The sequence below is a fragment of the Nerophis lumbriciformis genome, linkage group LG11 (genome assembly GCF_033978685.3).
Source record: "Nerophis lumbriciformis linkage group LG11, RoL_Nlum_v2.1, whole genome shotgun sequence".
Classification (NCBI taxonomy): domain Eukaryota; kingdom Metazoa; phylum Chordata; class Actinopteri; order Syngnathiformes; family Syngnathidae; genus Nerophis; species Nerophis lumbriciformis.
This window is the reverse complement of record NC_084558.2, coordinates 45,055,828-45,077,773: the sequence shown is the minus strand read 5'-3', so window position 1 is coordinate 45,077,773 and position 21,946 is coordinate 45,055,828. Positions and strand designations below refer to the sequence as shown.

The 21,946-nt window shown below is 39.2% G+C and overlaps 1 protein-coding gene across 2 annotated transcripts in view; it reads left to right on the top strand.

Moving 5' to 3' along the window:
• fibcd1b (fibrinogen C domain containing 1b) overlaps positions 1 to 21,946 on the top strand; it is a 387,620-nt gene that overhangs the window by 363,487 nt on the left and 2,187 nt on the right. For both annotated transcript variants that reach the window (XM_061966495.2, XM_061966494.2), the window contains one exon: positions 15,956 to 16,135. In XM_061966495.2, the coding sequence (XP_061822479.1) occupies positions 15,956 to 16,135 (180 nt within the window). The remainder of the gene's footprint in view (positions 1 to 15,955; positions 16,136 to 21,946) is intronic.

Sequence of the window (21,946 nt, the reverse complement as noted above, 5' to 3'; positions counted from 1 at the left end):
CTTCCTGCCAGGCGTTGCTGAACAGTGAAGCCGGCAGCCTCCCTCGGCGGAGCCATCAGCGTTTAGCGCGGTAATTCTCCGGCAAAACGCCTCGAAATCCGCCTTGTGCGACCGGGGCCCGTTTTTTTTTTGTGTGTTTTTTTTTTTAACAATAGCATTTAATTAACAAGGAGATACACCTGAGCGTTTAGGATTGAAGCGGCGATGTCTCTGTTGTTATTTCGCTTGTGTTGCTCCTTCATTATTCCAAATTAGACCGGAGCACAGATTCTCCGGGGCTTTAATTAGACACTGAATTAAAGTTATGTAAATACAGTTGCAAGGTTTTATAAATAGTGTGTGTGTGTGTGTGCGTGCGTGTTATTATGTTCTATCTTTCCTCCGGATTTTTTTTTTCTTCCCGAAACCGAAAAGGCCGTAAGTCTTTTGAAGTTTGTCAAATAACTCCACAGGGTGGCGCTCCCTGAGGTGTCTCGTCGACTTTCTTTCAAAGGGAAACGGCAGCAAAACTTATTTCTGACGCTTTTCCGGATTTTTCCGCGGCGCTTTTAAACGTGCGCGGGTTTGCCGCCCATGCAGATTTTAAGAGCTCGGACTGGACCGGGGGTGTCCAAACTTTTTCCTCCGCGGGCCGGGCAGTGAAAAAAGCAAAGCGTGCGGCGGCTATTTTGTTATTTTTCATTTTGGTAAATGCGTTATACTTGTATAGCGCTTTTCTACCTTCAAGGTCCTGTCAGAATAATCGTATATAAGTTATCACACAACTTGTTTTCCCATTAGTTCAGGCTGCCCTGCGAGAAGACAAAAGCTGTCTTTGTCCTTATCAAGCAAAAGGCCTGCCGCTTGTAAACCTCCACTGTCTGCGATGGGATGCGACGTGGAGGTGTCGGTTTCTTTGATCTATTGACAGCCACGGGAAGACCTTGTCATGACCCGAGATCTACAAAGGCACCTTTTCTTTAAACTGTTTATGACGGAGGGCGGCAGCTGTTTATGACCCCCTCCCCTTAGAAACAGCTGCAGCCATCCATCCATCCATCCATTTTCAACCACTTGTCCCTTTTGGGGTCGCGGCCATGTAATCAGGAAATGCCCAAATAAATGAGGAGGCGTGGAGCTCCCTCCTCAGAGTGGCGAAGCGACATTGAACAAGTGTACACGCTCTCCTTATTGAGCTAAATTGAATCCTGTCTCTGTTTGATTTCCTTTGTTTCTTGTCTTGTCTAATAGATGTCATCGGTGTTTGAACCTGACAGGTACTCAAAGCGCTTTGACACTATTTCCACATTCACTCATTCACACACACATGCACACACTGATGGCGGGAGCTGCCATGCAAGGCCCTAACCACCACCCATCGGGAGCAAGGGTGAAGTGTCTTGCTCAAGGACACAACGGACATGACGAGGTTGGTAGAAGGTGGGGATCGAACCAGGAACCCTCACTTGTGTGTGTTCACGCACAGCATAAAAGGTTTGGTGGACAAAATGAGACAAAGAAGGAGTAGAATGTTTTAAGTTAAAGTTAAAGTACCAATGATTGTCACACACACACACTAGGTGTGGTGAAATGTGTCCTCTGCATTTGACCCATCACCCTTGATCACCCCCTGGGAGGTGAGGGGAGCAGTGAGCAGCAGCGGTGGCCGCTCCCGGGAATCATTTTTGGTGATTTAACCCCCAATTCCAACCCTTGATGCTGAGTGCCAAGCAGGGAGGATATGGGTCCCATTTTTTTATAGTCTTTGGTATGACTCACAACCTACCGATCTCAGGGCGGACACTCTAACCACTAGGCCACTGAGCAGGTCCGAGTATTTTACATGTAAACAAACTGTTGCGTCACAGTCCACCACTACGGTGGGTTCAAGAACCGCCAAAATTAGTAGGACAAAACAATGTTCACCAAATAGTGTCATCAGTGAAGCATACACAGAAACATATTAAACAGTGGGCTTTCTAACAATTGGGAAGGTTTGTGTCATGTTTGTCCACAAACAAAAAACATACTTGTGGAGGGGGGCGTGGCCTGCAGGCCTGCTGCGGAGCGGGGTGTGCAAGGGCCGGCGTCCAATGTGGGGCAAATTGTAGAGGTTGCCCTCTAGTGGGTTCCTCGGACCACCACACACTGCCACGAGAGCCCGGATTTCAGGGTACAACACTGTTTTATTTTCCTAACTGTTGAGCCGTTTGCTTTCCAGCAACATGTATTTTTCTTGGTTCGTGTCTCTCTCTCTCTCTCTGGCTGCCACTCCAACAACGTGTCTCGTTCCGGCTGCTGCTAATAAAGGCGACAGGTGATTAGATAACAAGGTCCGCCTGGGCCATCTACAAACCCTGTTTCCATATGAGTTGGGAAATTGTGTTAGATGTAACTATAAACGGAATACAATGATTTGCAAATCCTTTTCAACCCATATTCAATTGAATGCACTACAAAGACAAGATATTTGATGTTCAAACTCATAAACTTTATTTTTTTTTTGCAAATAATAATTAACTTAGAATTTCATGGCTGCAACACGTGCCAAAGTAGTTGGGAAAGGGCATGTTCACCACTGTGTTGCATGGCCTTTCCTTTTAACAACACTCCGTAAACTTTTGGGAACTGAGGAGACACATTTTTTAAGCTTCTCAGGTGGAATTCTTTCCCATTCTTGCTTGATGTACAGCTTAAGTTGTTCAACAGTCAGGGGGTCTCCATTGTGCTATTTTAGGCTTCATAATGTGCCACACATTTTCAATGGGAGACAGGTCTGGACTACAGGCAGGCCAGTCTAGTACTTGCACTCTTTTACTATGAAGCCACGTTGATGTAACACGTGGCTTGGCATTGTTTTGCTGAAATAAGCAGGGGCGTCCATGGTAACGTTGCTTGGATGGCAACATATGTTGCTCCAAAACCTGTATGTACCTTTCAGCATTAATGGCGCCTTCACAGATGTGTAAGTTACCCATGTCTTGGGCACTAATACACCCCCATACCATCACAGATGCTGGCTTTTCAACTTTGCGCCTAAAACATTCCGGATGGTTCTTTTCCCCTTTTGACCGGAGGACACGACATCCACAGTTTCCAAAAACAATTTGAAATGTGGACTCGTCAGACCACAGAACACTTTTCCACTTTGTATCAGTCCATCTTAGATGAGCTCAGGCCCAGGGAAGCCAACGGCGTTTCTGGGTGTTGTTGATAAACGGTTTTCGCCTTGCATAGGAGAGTTTTAACTTGCACTTACAGATTTAGCAACCAACTGTGGTTACTGACAGTGGGTTTCTGAAGTGTTCCTGAGCCCATGTGGTGATATCCTTTACACACTGATGTCGCTTGTTGATGCAGTACAGCCTGAGGGATCGAAGGCCACGGGCTTAGCCGCTTACGTGCAGTGATTTCTCCAGATTCTCTGAACCCTTTGATGATATTACGGAGCGTAGATGGTGAAATCCCTAAATTCCTTGCAATAGCTGGTTGAGAAAGGTTTTTCTTAAACTGTTCAACAATTTGCTCTCGCATTTGTTGACAAAGTGGTGACCCTCGCCCCATCCTTGTTTGTAAATGACTGAGCATTTCATGGAATCTACTTTTTTACCCAATCATGGCACCCACCTGTTCCCAATTTGCCTGTTCACCTGTGGGATGTTCCAAATGAGTGTTTGATGAGCATTCCTCAACTTTATCAGTATTTATTGCCACCTTTCCCAACTTCTTTGTCACGTGTTGCTGGCCTCAAATTCTAAAGTTAATGATTATTTGCAAAAAAAATAAAAAATGTTTATCAGTTTGAACATCAAATATGTTGTCTTTGTAGCATATTCAACTGAATATGGGTTGAAAATTATTTGCAAATCATTGTATTCCGTTTATATTTACATCTAACACAATTTCCCAACTCATATGGAAACGGGGTTTGTACTCACCTGTCGCTGTTTTCGAAGCCGGTCCTTGCACACCCCGCTCTGCGGCAGGCCCGCAGGCCACGCCCCCCCTCCACAATACTAAAACAAAAAAATCATTTTCCTCCCCTATCTTTTTCCATTTTCAATCCTTTTTTAAACATGCTCGGTTGCTGACCCCCGGATTAGGGAAACCCTGTCGCAACCCAGAGCCCTGCGGAGCGCCACGACCAACGAAGGACTCGGGTTCCATATTTTCTTTCAATCATCTCCCATAATGACGTACTTGGTACGTAAACATTTTATCATTTAAATTGTCTTAATTAGTGTTTGACTCATAATGAAGTCTTAAACCTGTGTTGCTTTGCTTGTTGGCTTCTTTCCTTATGAGTGAACAATAGCAAATAAAGAGAGATTAGGAGGATTATTGGATAATTAAATCACTATTGCAAATGTTGATCCGATGTCATAGGAGAACGTCAAACCGGCAAGGGGGTTCGGGGCGAGCCGGCGTAGCGCATGGTTGCCCCTCGACGCAGCATCATAATCCAGTCTTGATTGGAGTGTTGAATAAGACACATTTGTGCGGGTGTTGGGATATACTTGGTGAAGAATCCTCATAAAAACAGGCGTGTCAAACTAGTTTTCACTGAGGGCCACATCACAGCTACGGTTGCCCTCAAAGGGCCACTTGTAAAGGTCAATATTCTTTTGAAAATGTAATTTTGTTTATAGATTATATGCAATCTGTTGTTGTGTTCCCTAATTTGAGTGTACATAAATGAAGGTGTGTGTTGCTGAACCCCGACCTGGACATAATCTGGACTGGACCTGGTATTAAGTTAAGTTAAGTTAAGTTAAATTAAAAGAACCCTTTAAACAGTCTAATTTCATTGACAACCCGGTCTGGGGAAGATAAGGTAAATAAATAAACATTTTCTTGAATAAAAAAGAAAGTAAAACAATATAAAAAACAGTTACATAGAAACTAGTAATTAATGAAAATTAGTAAAATTAACTGTTAAAGGTTAGTACTATTAGTGGACCAATCATGTGTGCTTACGGACTGTATCCCTTGCAGACTGTATTGATATATATTGATATATAATGTAGGAACCAGAATATTAATAACAGAAAGAAACAACCCTTTTGTGTGAATGAGGGAGGTTTTTTGGGTTGGTGCACTAATTGTAAGTTTTTTATGTTGATTTAATTTATAAAAAGAAATGTCTAAGGATTCGCCTCATGATATTAAATACTTGCCTATGCATTTGATTATTATATTTTTTTACATACACTGTAAAAAAAAGTCGGATTTTCCTGGAAAAAATTGGCAGCTCAGTCACTAGATTTGTTATTGATTTTTTCCCGCATTTTACTGTAAATGGAAAAGAAAAATAGTATTTTAACAGTAATATTAATGAATTTTTTTTATTGTGTATTACTGTAAATGGAAAAACCGTACTAAACAGTAAAAAAAAAACATTTTTACAGTGTACAAATTGATATTTTCTGTAAATTCCGGACTATAAGGCGCAACTTTTTTCATACGCTTTGAACCCTGCAGCTTATACAAAACCCAAAAACCAGTGAAGTTGGCACGTTGTGTAAATGGTAAACAAAACAATGATTTGCAAATCCTTTTCAACTTTTACATTAATTATTATTAATTATTCCATGTTGGGAATTTGCCTGTCACTAATTGTATATCAATTGTTGTCGGCAGTTTTAGATGTTTTTTGAAGGCTTTATCTGCTATTTAACAAGATCCACTCGACGTCCATTGGGTCCTCCCCAAGGTTTCTCATTGTCATCCCACTGGGTGGAGTTTTTCCTTGCCCTGATGTGGGATCTGAGCCAAGGAAGTCGTTGTGGCTTGTGCAGCCCTTTGAGACACTTGTGAATTAGGGCTTTATAAATAAACATTGATTGATTGATTATATTCAATTGAATAGACTGCAAAGACAAGATATTTAATGTTCCAACTGAGAAACTAAATTTTTTTGGGCAAATAATCATTAACTTAGAATTTAATGGCAGCAACACATTGCAAAAAAGTTGGCACAGGGGCATTTTTACCACAGTGTTACATGGCCTTTACTTTTAACAACACTCAGTAAACGTTTGGGAACTGAGGAGACACATTTTTGAAGCTTTTCAGGTGGAATTATTTCCCATTCTTGCTTGATGTACAGCTTAAGTTGTTATTTTATAACAGAATGCAACTCCAAAGACATTAGATGGCAGCAGTGTAAAGGTATTGTCTTTTTGTTGAGTCCTACAAAGTGTTTGTACTGTAAGTGTTGTACTTTTTACACACCTACTGTTTGATTGTAACGTGCATCTTAGTTGTAGTTTTAATTACCAAATTTAGAGGTGTCCAATTGGTGTATATGGCACATCCAATGTAAAATAGCATCGAGCTAGCGCATTTTCAAAAGTGAAGCCTTGCTGTACTTTTGAGCGCTTGCTATCAGGCATGCTTTGCCTTGTTGGCATGGAAAATTGCAACATAACTTACCGTATTTTTTGTATAGGGCGCACCGGATTATAAGGCGCATTGCCGATGAGCGGGTCTATTCAGGTTTGTTTTCATATAAACGGTGCACCGGATTGTAGGGCGCATTAAAGGAGTCATATTATTATTTAATTTTTTCTAAATGTAAAATACTTCCTTGTGGTCTACATAACATGTAATGGTGGTTCTTTGCTCAAAATGTTGCATAGATGATGTTTTACAGATCATCTTCAAACCGCTTTCTGACAGTCGCCGTTTTGTCTTATTTACGTGGCTCACCTTCGGCAGCGTCTTCTCCCCGTCATCTTTGTTGTAGCGGTGTAGCGTGCAAGGACGGGAGTGGAAGAAGTGTCAAAAGATGGCGCTAACTGTTTTAATGACACTCAGACTTTACTTCAATCAATAACGGAGCAGCATCTACTCATCCGGAAACAACAACACCGTGTCCCGTGAAAAAACTGTCCGACCAGAACTCTCTAATAACTAAAGTTCCTTGGGTGAATAATGTCAACTCACCACACCGGTATGTTTTAGCGCTTTCATGGCGAGTTTACCGACATATATAAGTCAGAACTTTACACTACTTTATATTAGAAATGGCAACAGCGGAGGATGAATGTCCCATAACAAGAAGATAGAGAAAAAGCATACATTTATCGACTACAGCGTCGGCACGAACTACAGTGGCCGACGCGCGCAAATTTTCATGACTTATGCAGATCCCAAATACAGATCAGCAGGTACCAGAAGGTAAGAAAAGTTGCTTTTGCATAACTTTGTGAAACAAAACGCCCGATAAATGTCTGCTATTAGATGCCATTTTGCGGTCTTTATACTCACACCATAATAATACGCGTATGTTTAATGCGCCGACAATCGACTGCATAGCTTACCGAAGTCGTACTAAAACATTTTGACAGATTTTTGAGCGCCGTGTGTTCTATATTCTCAATGGAACTTTTTTTGCTTTACTGGCATAACTTTTATGTGTGACTGCCATCTACTGGTCACACTTATTACACCAAGTACCAAATAAAATAGCTTTGAGGTCGGTAAGCACAACCAGAATCATTCCGTACATTAGGCGCATCGGGTTATGAGGCGCTCTGTCGATTTTTGAAATGAAAGGATTTTAAGTGTGCCTTATAGTCCGAAAAATACAATATGTATGTATGTATGCATGTATGTATGTATCAATGCACATATGTATGTATGCACGTATGTACGTATGTAAGCACATATGTATGCACGTATGTATGTATATATGCACGTATGTATGCGCATATGTATGCACATATGTATGCACGTATGTATGTACGTACGTATGCATGTATGTATGTACGTATGTATGCACGTATGTATATATGTATGTATGCACGTATGTATGTACGTATGTATGCATGTATGTATGCACGTATGTATATATGTATGTATGCACGTATGTATGTACGTATGTATGCATGTATGTATGCACGTATGTATGCATGAATGTATGTATGTATTTATGCACGTAAGTATGTACGTATGAATGCACATATGTATGCACGTATGTATGTACGTATGTAGGCACGTATGTATGCACGTATGTATGCACGAATGTATGTATGTATTTATGCACGTAAGTATGTACGTATGAATGCACATATGTATGCACGTATGTATGCACATATGTATGTACGTATGTATGAATGTATGTATGTACGTATGTATGCACGTATGTATGTACGTATGTATGCATATATGTATGCACATATGTATGCACGTATGTATGCATGTATGTATGTACGTATGTATGCATGTATGTATGCATGTATGTATGCACGTATGTATGTACGTATAAATGCACATATGTATGCACGTATGTATGTATGTATGCACGTGTGTATGCACGTATGTATGCACAAATGTATGTGTGCATGTATGTATGCACATATGTATGCAAGTATGTATGTACGTATGTATGTATGCACGTATGTATGTACGTATGTATGAATGTATGTATGTACGTATGTATGCACGTATGTATGTACGTATGTATGCACATATATATGCACGTATGTATGTACGTATGTATGTACGTATGTATGCATATATGTATGCACATATGTATGCACTTATGTATGCATGTATGTATGTACGTATGTATGCACGTATGTATGTACGTATGTATGCACGTATGTATGTACGTATGTTTGCAGGAATGTATGTGTGTATGTATGCATGTATGTATGTACGTATGTATGCACGTATGTATGCACAAATGTATGTATGTACGTATGTATGCACGTATGTATGTACGTATGTATGCACGTATATATGCACGTATGTATGTACGTATGTATGCACGTATGTATGTACGTATGTTTGCACAAATGTATGTGTGTATGTATGCACGTATGTATGTACGTATGTTTGCACGAATGTATGTGTGTATGTATGCATGTATGTATGTACGTATGTATGCACGTATGTATGCACAAATGTATGTATGCACGTATGTATGTACGTATGTATGCATGTATGTATGCACATATGTATGTACGTATGTATACACGTATGTATGCACAAATGTATGTATGCACATATGTATGCACGTATGTATGTACGTATGTATGCACGTATGTATGTACGTATGTATGCATGTATATATGTGCGTATGTATGCACGTATGTATGCACAAATGTATGTATATATGTATGCACGTATGAATGCACGTATGAATGCACGTATGTATGCACGTATGAATGTACGTATGAATGCACATATGTATGCACGTATGTATGTACGTATGTATGTATGTACGAATGTATGTATGTATGCACGTATGTATGCACGTATGTATGCACGTATGTATGTACGTATGTATGTACGCACCTATGTATGCACGTATGTATGTACGTATGTATGTACGTATGTATGCACGTATGTATGCACCTATGTATGCACATATGTATGGACGTATGTATGCATGTATGTATGTATGTATGTATGCATGTATGTATGTATGTATGCACAAATGTATGCATGTATGTATGTACGTATGTATGCACCTATGTATGCACGTATGTATGTATGCACGTATATATGCACGTATGTATGCACGTATGTATGTTCGTATGTATGCACGTATGTATGCACATATGTATGCATGTTATTTCCAGGCTTTCGCGGGCCACATAAAATGACATAGCAGGTCAGCTGTGGCCCCCCGGGCTGTTAGTTTGCCACCTTTGTCATAAAAGATACCATGTAAAGATCCCCCTAGTGGCTGTGGGCGGTATAGGAATGAAAGTTGATGGAGATGTTCGCCTCCAAATGGCAGCTTCCCATCGCTCTTTTAGAAGCTGCAACCCAACAAACTCGCAAGGAGAGGTTTTTCTTCCCCAGGGCGGTCTTGTCCCGCGTTTGTTTTTCCCGCCTTGGATGTTGCGTTTGAGGAACCCGGGGGTTAAGTTCCTCTGGCGTCTTTGAGAGGTGAACCCGCCCTGGGAAGCGTCACTCCGGCACAGCAGGTGTTCCAGGAGAAATCCTTTTGTTTTGCTCTCGTTTCAAGATGGAGAAGCGACGACAAAGATGGTTTGACATTCGGTTGTGAAGTGGAGCCGCCAGAGAGTCAGCTCCCTCCGATAATGAATGTCACCATCAGCACGGAGACGGTTCCGACTAATCATGCGTCACCAAGACTCTCATGCGTATACGCTTGGAAATGATCCTTGTACCTTTTAGTGGCACGACATTCCTGTCACACTTGACTTTTTGGTCCTATGAAAGGAGCAAATGACTTTGTTGTTCTTATACAGTCCATTCGTGGGTTGGCTCCCTCGAAGGTTCTGTTTCTGTACCCTCGATCTTTGGCCCTAGAAAAAGTACAAACCGTTACTTCGGAGACCAGCAATTAGACTTAAGGTGGAGCTTCTACCCCGAGGTGTACAAAAATGGAGTCCACTGTACGCTCGAGGACAGAGGTGTCAAAAGTCAATCAGGGTTTGCGTCACCTGTCCCAGATCGGGATGTTTATCCTTAGGATTTTTTCTGTTATGATATGTTATATTCTGTGTTTGTGTAAGTACAAACCCCGTTTCCATATGAGTTGGGAAATTGTGTTTGATGTAAATATAAACGGAATACAATGATTTGCAAATCCTTTTCAACCCATATTCAATTGAATGCACTACAAAGACAAGATATTTGATGTTCAAACTCATAAACTTTTTTTTTTTTTGGCAAATAATAATTAACTTACAATTTCATGGCTGCAACACGTGCCAAAGTAGTTGGGAAAGGGCATTTTAAAAATTTAAATTTTTTTAAAAAAATTTAAAAAACATTTAAAAACATTTAAAAAAAATTTAAAATTTTAAAAATAAAAAATAAAATGTTTTAAAAATAAAAAAAATAAAAAAATAAATAAAAAAAATTTAAAAAAATAAAAAAAAATTTTTAAAAAAATTAAAAAAATTGTAATTTTTTTTTAAAAATTAAAAAAAAAAAAAAAATATTTTTAAAAAAATTAGAAAATTTTTAATTTTTTAAAAAAAAAAATTAAAAATTAAAAAAAAATGTTACCTTGAAAATCATTTTTTACCTTGAAAATCATTTTTTACCTTGAAAAAAAAATTTTACTTTGAAAAACAAAATTTACCTTGAAAATGTTTTTTTACCTTGAAAATGTTTTTTTTACCTTGAAAATCATTTGTTTACCTTGAAAATCATTTTTAACCTTGAAAAAAAAAATTTACCTTGATAAAAAATGTTTTACCTTGAAAATCATTTTTTACCTTGAAAATCATTTTTTACCTTGAAAAAAAACTGTTACCTTGAAAAAAAAATTTTACCTTGAAAATCATTTTTTACCTTGAAAAAAAAATGTTACCTTGAAAAAAAAAATTTACCTTGAAAAATTTTTTTTACCTTGAAAATCTTTTGTTTACCTTGAAAATCACTTGTTTACCTTGAAAAAAAAATGTTACCTTGAAAAAAAAATGTTACCTTGAAAATCATTTGTTTACCTTGAAAATCATTTTTAACCTTGAAAAAAAAAAATTACTTTGAAAAAAAAAATTACCTTGAAATTTTTTTTTTTACCTTGAAAATCATTTGTTTACCTTGAAAATCATCTTTAACTTTGAAAAAAAAATTAACCTTGAAAAAATGTTTTTACCTTGAAAATCATTTTTTTTACCTTGAAAATCATGTTTTAACTTAAAACATTTTTTTAAAATTTTTAAACATTTTTTTAGTTTTTTTAAATTTTTGTAAAATTTTTATAATTTTTAAAAAAAAATTAAATTTGTTAAAAAAAATTTAACATATTTTTTAAATTTTTTTTAATTTAATTTTATTTTATTTTTTTAATTTAAATTTTTTTAGCTTCTCAGGTGGAATTATTTCCCATTCTTGCTTGATGTACAGCTTAAGTTGTTCAACAGTCCGGGGGTCTCCGTTGTGGTATTTTAGGCTTCATAATGCGCCACACATTTTCAATGGGAGACAAGTCTGGACTGCAGACGGGCCAGTCTAGTACCCGCACTCTTTTACTATGAAGCCATGTTGATGTAACACGTGGCTTGGCATTGTCTTGCTGAAATAAGCAGGGGCGTCCATGGTAACGTTGCTTGGATGGCAACATATGTTGCTCCAAAACCTGTATGTACCTTTCAGCATTAATGGCGCCTTCACAGATGTGCAAGTTACCCATGTCTTGGGTAACTTGGGGGTAATACACCCCCATACCATCACAGATGCTGTTTTTTCCACTTTGCACCTTAAAAATCCAGATGGTTCTTTTCTTCTTTGGTCCGGAGAACACGACGTCCACAGTTTCCAAAAACAATTTGAAATGTGGACTCGTCAGACCACAGAACACTTTTCCACTTTGTATCAGTCCATCTTAGATGAGCTCAGGCCCAGCGAAGCCGGCGGGGCGTTTGTGGGTGTTGTTGATAAACGGTTTTCGCCTTGCATAGGAGAGTTTTAACTTGCACTTACAGATGTAGCGACCAACTGTAGTTACTGACAGTGGGTTTCTGAAGTGTTCCTGAGCCCATGTGGTGATATCCTTTACACACTGATGTCGCTTTTTGATGCAGTACAGCCTGAGGGATCGAAGATCACGGGCTTAGCTGCTTACGTGCAGTGATTTCTCCAGATTCTCTGAACCCTTTGATGATATTATGGACCGTAGATAGTGAAATCCCTAAATTCTGCAAATAGTTTATACCGGGTGAGAGCAAGTATACCAAGCAAGAGGTAAACGGTAAAGCGGCGCTGCGACAACTCCCCCTCGACCCAACATAAAACAAACAGGAGTAAAATAAACAATTGGTAACCTCACTTAAAATGCTGGATGAGAAACATTGATCTCAGCTACAATCGGGCGGAAGGCGGTGTACACCCTGGACAAGTCGCCACCTCATCACAGGGCCAACACAGATAGACAGACAACATTCACACTCACATTATTGTAGCTGGGATAGGCTCCAGCACCCCCCGCGACCCTGAAGGGAATAAGCGGTAGAAAATGGATGGATGGATACATTGATATAGTTCTGTGAAAATTATTTTCTTCCGTGCACATTTAAAGAAAGCCAACAATGGAAATGACAAATGAGGTAGTTGATACATAAAAGCGTTTTTATTTATGCTTCATTTTGTTTGTTTTCAATGGTTTGTAGAAAGACTGAGATTAGGTCTAATTTCATTGTGTTCTTAATGGTGTTGTTGAAACTGCACCATTGTTTTCCTCATAATTGTTTACTAACTGTTTTGTCAAGAGGATTATTTGTGATACGTACATTTTCAAGATGTCCTTGCTCTATTCTGGACCAAAGTAAAACTAAGAAAACAATCTGAAATTGTCGCAAAAGTAATTTTAAGTTATTGTGCCATGACTTTACCCATCCTTTACCCTGTCCAACAGTTTAAGAACAACATTTCTCAACAAGCTATTGCAAGGAATTTCGGGATTTCACCATCTGCGGTCCGTAATATCATCAAAAGGTTCAGAGAATCTGGGGAAATCACAGCACGTAAGCGATGATATTACGGACCTTCGATCCCTCAGGCGGTACTGCATCAAAAAGCGACATCAGTGTGTAAAGGATATCACTACATGGGCTCAGGAACACTTCAGAAAACCACTGTCAGTAACTACAGTCGGTCGCTACATCTGTAAATGCTAGTTAAAACTCTACTATGCAAAGCCAAAGCCATTTATCAACAACACCCAGAAATGCCGCCGGCTTCGCTGGGTCAGCTCATTTAAAATGGACTGATGCAAAGTGGAAAAGTGTTCTGTGGTCTGACATGTCAAATTGTTTTTTTTGGAAACTGTGGATGTCGTGTCGAAGAGGAAAAGAACCATCCGGATTGTTATAGGCGCAAAGTTGAAAAGCCAGCATCTGTGATGGTATGGGGGTGTATTAGTGTCCCAAGGTATGGGTAACTTACACATCTGTGAAGGCGCCATTAATGCTGAAAGGTGCAAACCCCGTTTCCATATGAGTTGGGAAATTGTGTTAGATGTAAATATAAACGGAATACAATGATTTGCAAATCCTTTTCAACCCATATTCAGTTGAATATGCTACAAAGACAACATATTTGATGTTCAAACTGATCAACATTTTTTTTTGTTGCAAATAATCATTAACTTTAGAATTTGATGCCAGCAACACGTGACAAAGAAGTTGGGAAAGGTGGCAATAAATACTGATAAAGTTGAGGAATGCTCATCAAACACTTATTTGGAACATCCCACAGGTGTGCAGGCTAATTGGGAACAGGTGGGTGCCATGATTGGGTATAAAAGTAGATTCCATGAAATGCTCAGTCATTCACAAACAAGGATGGGGCGAGGGTCACCACTTTGTCAACAAATGTGTGAGCAAATTGTTGAACAGTTTAAGAAAAACCTTTCTCAACCAGTTATTGCAAGGAATTTAGGGATTTCACCATCTACGGTCCGTAATATCACGTAAGCAGCTCAGCCCGTGACCTTCGATCCCTCAGGCTGTACTGAATCAACAAGCGACATCAGTGTGTAAAGGATATCACCACATGCGCTCAGGAGCACTTCAGAAACCCACCGTCAGTAACTACAGTTGGTCGCTACATCTGTAAGTGCAAGTTAAAACTCTCCTATGCAAGGCGAAAACCGTTTATCAACAACACCCAGAAACGCCGTCGGCTTTGCCGGGCCTGAGCTCCTCTAAGATGGACTGATACAAAGTGGAAAAGTGTTCTGTGGTCTGACGAGTCCACATTTCAAATTGTTTTTGGAAACTGTGGACGTCGTGTCCTCCGGACCAAAGAGGAAAAGAACCATCCGGATTGTTATAAGCGCAAAGTTGAAAAGCCAGCATCTGTGATGGTATGGGGGTGTATTAGTGCCCAAGACATGGGTAACTTACACATCTGTGAAGGCGCCATTAATGCTGAAAGGTACATACAGGTTTTGGAGCAATATATGTTGCCATCCAAGCAACGTTACCATGGACGCCCCTGCTTATTTCAGCAAGACAATGCCAAGCCACGTGTTACATCAACGTGGCTTCATAGTAAAAGAGTGCGGGTACTAGACTGGCCTGCCTGTAGTCCAGACCTGTCTCCCATTGAAAATGTGTGGCGCATTGTGAAGCCTAAAATACCACAACGGAGACCCCCGGACTGTTGAACAACTTAAGCTGTACATCAAGCAAGAATGGGAAAGAATTCCACCTGAGAAGCTTAAAAAATGTGTCTCCTCAGTTCCCAAACGTTTACGGAGTGTTGTTAAAAGGAAAGGCCATGTAACACAGTGGTCAACATGCCCTTTCCCAACTACTTTGGCACGTGTTGCAGCCATGAAATTCTAAGTTAATTATTATTTGCAAAAAAAAAAAAAAGTTTATGAGTTTGAACATCAAATATCTTGTCTTTGTAGTGCATTCAATTGAATATGGGTTGAAAAGGATTTGCAAATCATTGTATTCCGTTTATATTTACATCTAACACAATTTCCCAACTCATATGGAAACGGGGTTTGTACATACAGGTTTTTGGAGCAACATATGTTGCCATCCAAGCAACGTTACCACGGACGCCCCTGCTTATTTCAGCAAGACAATGCCAAGCCACGTGTTACAACGTCGAACGTTCAGAATGTTACGAATTACCAACTTTGGGTTTTGTACTTTTTTTGGTTCTGAGAATGCTACAAAGGGCTGGCTTGGAGTCCATTAATGAGTCCATTAGTCTAGATTGAGAGACAAAGGAGACCAGCACAAGTCTTCCACCCTGCGGCCTTGGATCGAGGCAAATCATTATTGCATTTGTACACCTTTTTATCCGCGACGCTTAACTTTTATGGTCTCTCCCACTTTTTCGGGAGAAGTTAACTTAAGAGTCTGTTAATTAGGCAGCTGGGACAAATAGCACCTAGAGGGACCAAAACACTCCACTATTATACCTTTATTTCTGACACCTGTGCTATTTTTGGTGTGCATGCTTAAAACGAGTGTATTTATTTTTTTTAATCCCTTCTCGCCCCCCCCCCCTTTCGCAGGTCTCAAGCAGATCCACGCCCTGTCCATCCAGGGCAACTACGAGCTGCGCATCGACCTGGAGGACTTCGAGAATGGCACGGCGTACGCCCAGTACGGCACTTTCGGCGTGGGCCTCTTCTCGGTGGACCCGGACGACGACGGCTACCCGCTGACTGTGGGCGACTATTCAGGCAACGCAGGTACTTGGCCGTGCAAAGACGGTGCAGGGAGTGTGCAAATAACCACATTTTTAAAATAAATCATCATTAATGAGCCCTATAATTGGATATTACACCTTTAACACACAGCTAAGATGTCAGTGTTTGCATACATCAGTGGTTCTCAAACTTTTTTTGTCATCCCCCACTTTGGACAAGGGGGAGTTTTCAAGCCCCACCTGCCCTCATCGCCCCAACAGAGCGCTAATGCCAAGCTTTAACATTTTCAAATTTATTGAACATCAAGTTGTATACATTCGAACTCAATAACATAAAATAACATTAAGTTCAATAATAAATAAAATAACTGTGCAGCTGTGGTATAACTTGCATCAAGTTCAATAATAAATAAAATAACTTCCATCAAGTTCAATAATAAATAAAACAAAAGTGTTATAACTTGCATCACGTTCAATAATAAATCAAAAAAAGTGTTATAACTTGCATCAAGTTCAACAATAAATCAAATAAAAGTGTTATAACTTGCATCAAGTTCAATAATAAATCAAAAAAAGTGTTATAACTTGCATCAAGTTCAATAATAAATAAAACAAAAGTGTTATAACTTGCATCAAGTTCAATAATAAATCAAAAAAAGTGTTATAACTTGCATCAAGTTCAATAATAAATCAAATAACTTGCATCAAGTTCAATAATAAATACAATAAAAGTGCCACTTTGCAATCTTTGCAAAAAAAAAAAGGAGGAGCTGTGCATTTGCAAGACAGGGCAAGTGACAGCACTTTCCCCCAGGAGAGCCACCTTGCTTCACTGTGAAACAGCACGGCTGTATGATCAGCTCCCATTTCCTCACACAGTGCAGAGAACAGTCGCGCTTTCAGTGGTCGTGTTTTGATCAAATTTACCGCGCTCACAACATCTGTTAAAACCTCATTGAGTTCGGGGCTGAGCTGCCTTGACGCGAGTGCTTCCCGGTGAATGACACAGTGTGTGCCCGTCAGATTTTTGTTTCTCTGCAGGCTCTGGCTCGACGACCTTTGAGGTGCGAGTCACAAATGTATATATTTGTGTAATTGTGATCCACACATTAGCCTGCTACCCATCCGCACGAAAGTTTGTTCCGCTTAGCCCCGCCCCCATAAGTTACTGTTGCTATGTCTGTCAAACTTTCGCTCGTACCGAGAAATATAAAACCTACATTAAAAATAAGTACCGGTAATTTCCATTTATTTATATAGCGGCTTTCACAGACAGAATCACAAAGTGATTTACAGTGTGTATAGAAAATGAAAGCATAGTAAAAAAAATAATCTAAGAATATAATAATTTAAAAAAAAAAATTTAAAGTGAAATTTCCTCCCGTTCCTCGCGCCCCACCTGTCATGTCTCTATTCCCCACCAGTGGGGCGCGCCCCACACTTTGAGAAACGCTGGCATACATTGACCTGCCTGAGATGGGTTTTGTTGCGTTTGGACCAGTTGTTCCTCCCAGGGAATTCAAGCGGCTGGTCGCTCCCAAGCTCTTTATGACAGTACAGCTGAGTAGAAGAACCACCAGAGACAGAATAGGTATTTTGTAATTTTATCTCCAAAGCTTTGGAAATATAATGAGACCAGTCCAGCATAGAACATTCAATCGCGCAGCTAAGATGGTCTGATCTAAAATATGGAAACCATCTCTTCTATAAAGTGTCTCTCCCTCCCACCCTCGTTGTCTTGTCTCTCTTTCTCGCCCAAACACATGCCCATTGTCCTCCTCAGCTGGACACAGGAACAGATAAGGAAAATGAGTATCTCTCCTCCTTACATTCCAAAGTCAAGGTTAGCACACAGTATTTGCAGACAACCAAAAGACCACAATAGGAAGAAGAAGACTAGCTGTTTTGTAATATGATTATGAAAATAAAGAAGTAACACTTAAATACGGATATATGTAAATATCTGACAATTTCCAGCATCTTTAATGCATGCTTCCTCACCACGCATCACCATGACTAAATTACTGCATTCTAATTGACAGCGTAAACAAAACCCTGAGAAAGGGGGAAGAAAAAAGAAAAAAAAAGCAATTTGCAGAACCTTTAGGGAGGATGGCTTTTTGGAGGGAATGGGGACAGATGTGAAGGATGGACCGCAGGGGAAAAGTAGGTGAATGAAAGTAAAGTAAATAAATGACTCACCTACCTAAACTTCATGCAGTTACAAAACAAAAGCTTATTTTTTCAAAAAAGGCAGCTTGTACCGAATTTTTCCCACCATAAGGCGCATTAAAGGGGTCATAATATGTTGTTTTTTTTGTCTACATTTAAAAAAAACGTCCATGTAATGGTGGTTCTTTGGTCCAAATGTTGCATGGATTATGTTTTAACCAGAGATGTCCGATAATATCACACTGCCGATATTATCAAGCGATAAATGCTTTAAAATGTAATATCGGAAATTATCGGTATCGGTTTTTAAAAGTAAAATGTATGACTTTTTAAAACGCCGCTGTGTACACGGACGTAGGGAGAAGTACAGAGCGCCAATAAACCTTAGTTTGTCACATGATATATACGGCTTGTCTCACACGCAAGTGAATGCAACGCATTTGTGGTCAACAGCCATACAGGTCACACTGAGGGCGGCCGTATAAACAACTTTAACACTGTTACAAATATGCGCCACACTGTGAACCCACACCAAACAAGAATGACAAACATATTTCGGGAGAACATCCGCACCGCAACACAACAGAACAAATACCCAGAACCCCTTGCGGCACTAACTCTTCCGGGACGCTACAATATACACCCCCCGCTACCACCTACCCGCCCCACCTCAACCTCCTCATGCTCTCCCAGGGAGAGCATGTCCCAAATTCCAAGCTGCTGTTTTGAGGCATGTTAAAAAAAAATAATGCACTTTGTGACTTCAATAATAAATATGGCAGTGCCATGTTGGCATTTTTTTTCCCATAACTTGAGTTGATTTATTTTGGAAAACCTTGTTACATTGTTTAATGCATCCAGTGGGGCATCACAACACAATTAGGCATAATAATGTGTTCATTCAATGACTGTATATATCGGTATCGGTTGATATCGGTATCGGTACTCAATAGTTGGACAATATCGGAATATCGGATATCGGCAAAAAAGCCATTATTGGACAGCATGAGGAGGTTGAGGTGGGTGGGGTTGGGGGGAAGGCAGCGGGGGGGTGTATATTGTAGCGTCCCGGAAGAGTTAGTGCTGCAAGGGGTTCTGGGTATTTGTTCTGTTATGTTTATGTTGTGTTACGGTGCGGATGTTCTCCCGAAATGTGTTTGTCATTCTTGTTTGGTGTGGGTTCACAGTGTGACGCATATTTGTAACACTGTTAAAGTTGTTTATACGGCCTCCCTCAGTGTGACCTGTATGGCTGTTGACCAAGTATGATATGCATTCACTTGTGTGTGTGTGAAAAGCCGTATATATCATGTGACTGGGCCGGCACGCAAAGACAGTGCCTTTAAGTTTTATTGGCGCTCTGTACTTCTCCCTACGTCCGTGTACACAGCGGCGTTTTAAAAAGTCATACATTTTACTTTTTGAAACTGATACCAATAATATCCGATATTACATTTTAAAGCATTTATCGGCCGATAATATCGGCAGTCTGATAGTATCGGACATCTCTACATGTAATGGTGGTTCTTTGGTCCAAATGTTGCATAGATTATGTTTTAAACAATGACTACAATGGCGGACATGCACAAATTCTTGGGACTTTATGCAGATCCCAAATACATATCAGCAGGGACCAATAGGTAGGAAAAGTCGGTTTTGCATAATATTGCAAAAATAAACGCCAGATCAATCAATCAATCAATCGATGTTTACTTATATAGCCCAAAGTCACGAGTGTCTCAAAGGGCTGCACAAGCCACAACGACATCCTCGGTTCAGATCCCACATCAGGTCAAGGAAAAACTCAACCCAATGGGACATTGAGAAACCTTGGAGAGGACCACACATAATATTTATTTTGATATGATGCACTTAGTCCATAAGTACACAAACATGTACTTCATGCTAATTTTTATTTGTACCCTTTTTTTTTTTTTTCAAATTCCATTGTATGTTATACTCTTCTGACACCACCAGATGGCAGTATACGTGTCCACATAAGTGGCCATAAGACCCCAATTCAGTAGTGTACACAATTTTGGAAATAAGAGCTAAAAGGTGCTGTCCACGCATGTGGCCAAGGCCTTTAGAGTATTGCGCCCTATAATCCGGTGCGCCTTATACATGAAAAAAGATCAAAAATAGACCATTCATCGGCAGTGCGTTTTATAATACGGTGCGCCCTATGGTCGGGAAAATACGGTATTATGTATAATAGTAATATTTCCACCACTTTTAATCATATAATAATAAGGTAAATACCTATTTGTTATGTAATGGTAATAATGTTGTTACAAAATACAATGCATCAATCATTAAAAATTAATTTTATCTTGAAAAAAACAACCAAGTTTTCAATGCAAATTGTTTTGAAGCAATCACAGTTAAGGAAAATCAAATAAAAAAATAGCCAGGTGTTTTTGAGAATCACTGATTTAACATATTCATCCATATTATCCTTTTTTTTTTTCTCAAAACTCGACAGTGCGCCTTATAACCCGGTGCGCCTAATGTACAGAATAATTATGGTTTTGCTTACCGACCTCGAAGCAATTTTATTTGGTACATGGTGTAATGATAAGGGTGACCAGTCAAACGTAAGAGATACATGTAGACTGCAATATGATGTCAATATGACTCAAGTAAACAACACCAACATTTTATATTATATATATATATATATATATATATATATATATATATAAGAGACAGAGTGCCAGTACTGTATTTTTCGGACTATAAGGCGCACTTAAAATCCTTTAATTTTCTCAAAACTCGACAGTGCGCCCTATAACCCGGTGTGCCGAATGTACAGAATAATTATGGTTTTGCTTACCGACCTCGAAGCAATTTTATTTGGTACATGGTGTAATGATAAGTGTGACCAGTCAAACGTAAGAGATACATGTAGACTGCAATATGATGTCAATATGACTCAAGTAAACAACACCAACATTTTATATTATACATATATATATATATATATATATATATATATATATATATATATATATATATATATATATATATATATATATATATAAGAGACAGAGTGCAAGTACTGTATTTTTCGGACTATAAGGCGCACTTAAAATCCTTTAATTTTCTCAAAACTCGACAGTGCGCTTAATGTACGGAATGATTTTGTTTGTGCTTACCGACTTCGAAGGTATTTTATTTGGTACATGGTGAAATCATAAGTGTGACCAGTAGATGGCAGTCCCACATAAGAGATATGTGTAGACTGCAATATGACTCAAGTATCAAAATTGTATATTTTTTATTGAAAATATAGAACATTACACACGGCGCTCAAAAATCCATCAAAATGTTTTAGTACAACTTTGGTAAGCTATGAAGCCACACCGCTTCAAGGATTGTCGGCGCATTAAACATAGGAGTATTTTTATGGTGTGTGTGTATAAGGTAAGACATATTATCTGGCGTTTTGTTTCGCAATATTATGCAAAAGCAACTTTTCTTACCTTCTGGTACCTGCTGATGTGTATTTTGGATCTGCATAAATCCTGAAAAATTGTGCGCATCCGCCTCTGTAGTCGATAAGTTTCTTCTTTTTCTCTATCTTCTTGTTATGTGACATTCATCCTCCGCTGTTGCCATTTCTACTATAAAGTAGTGTAAAGTTCTTACTTATATCTGTCAGTAAACTCGCCATGAAAGC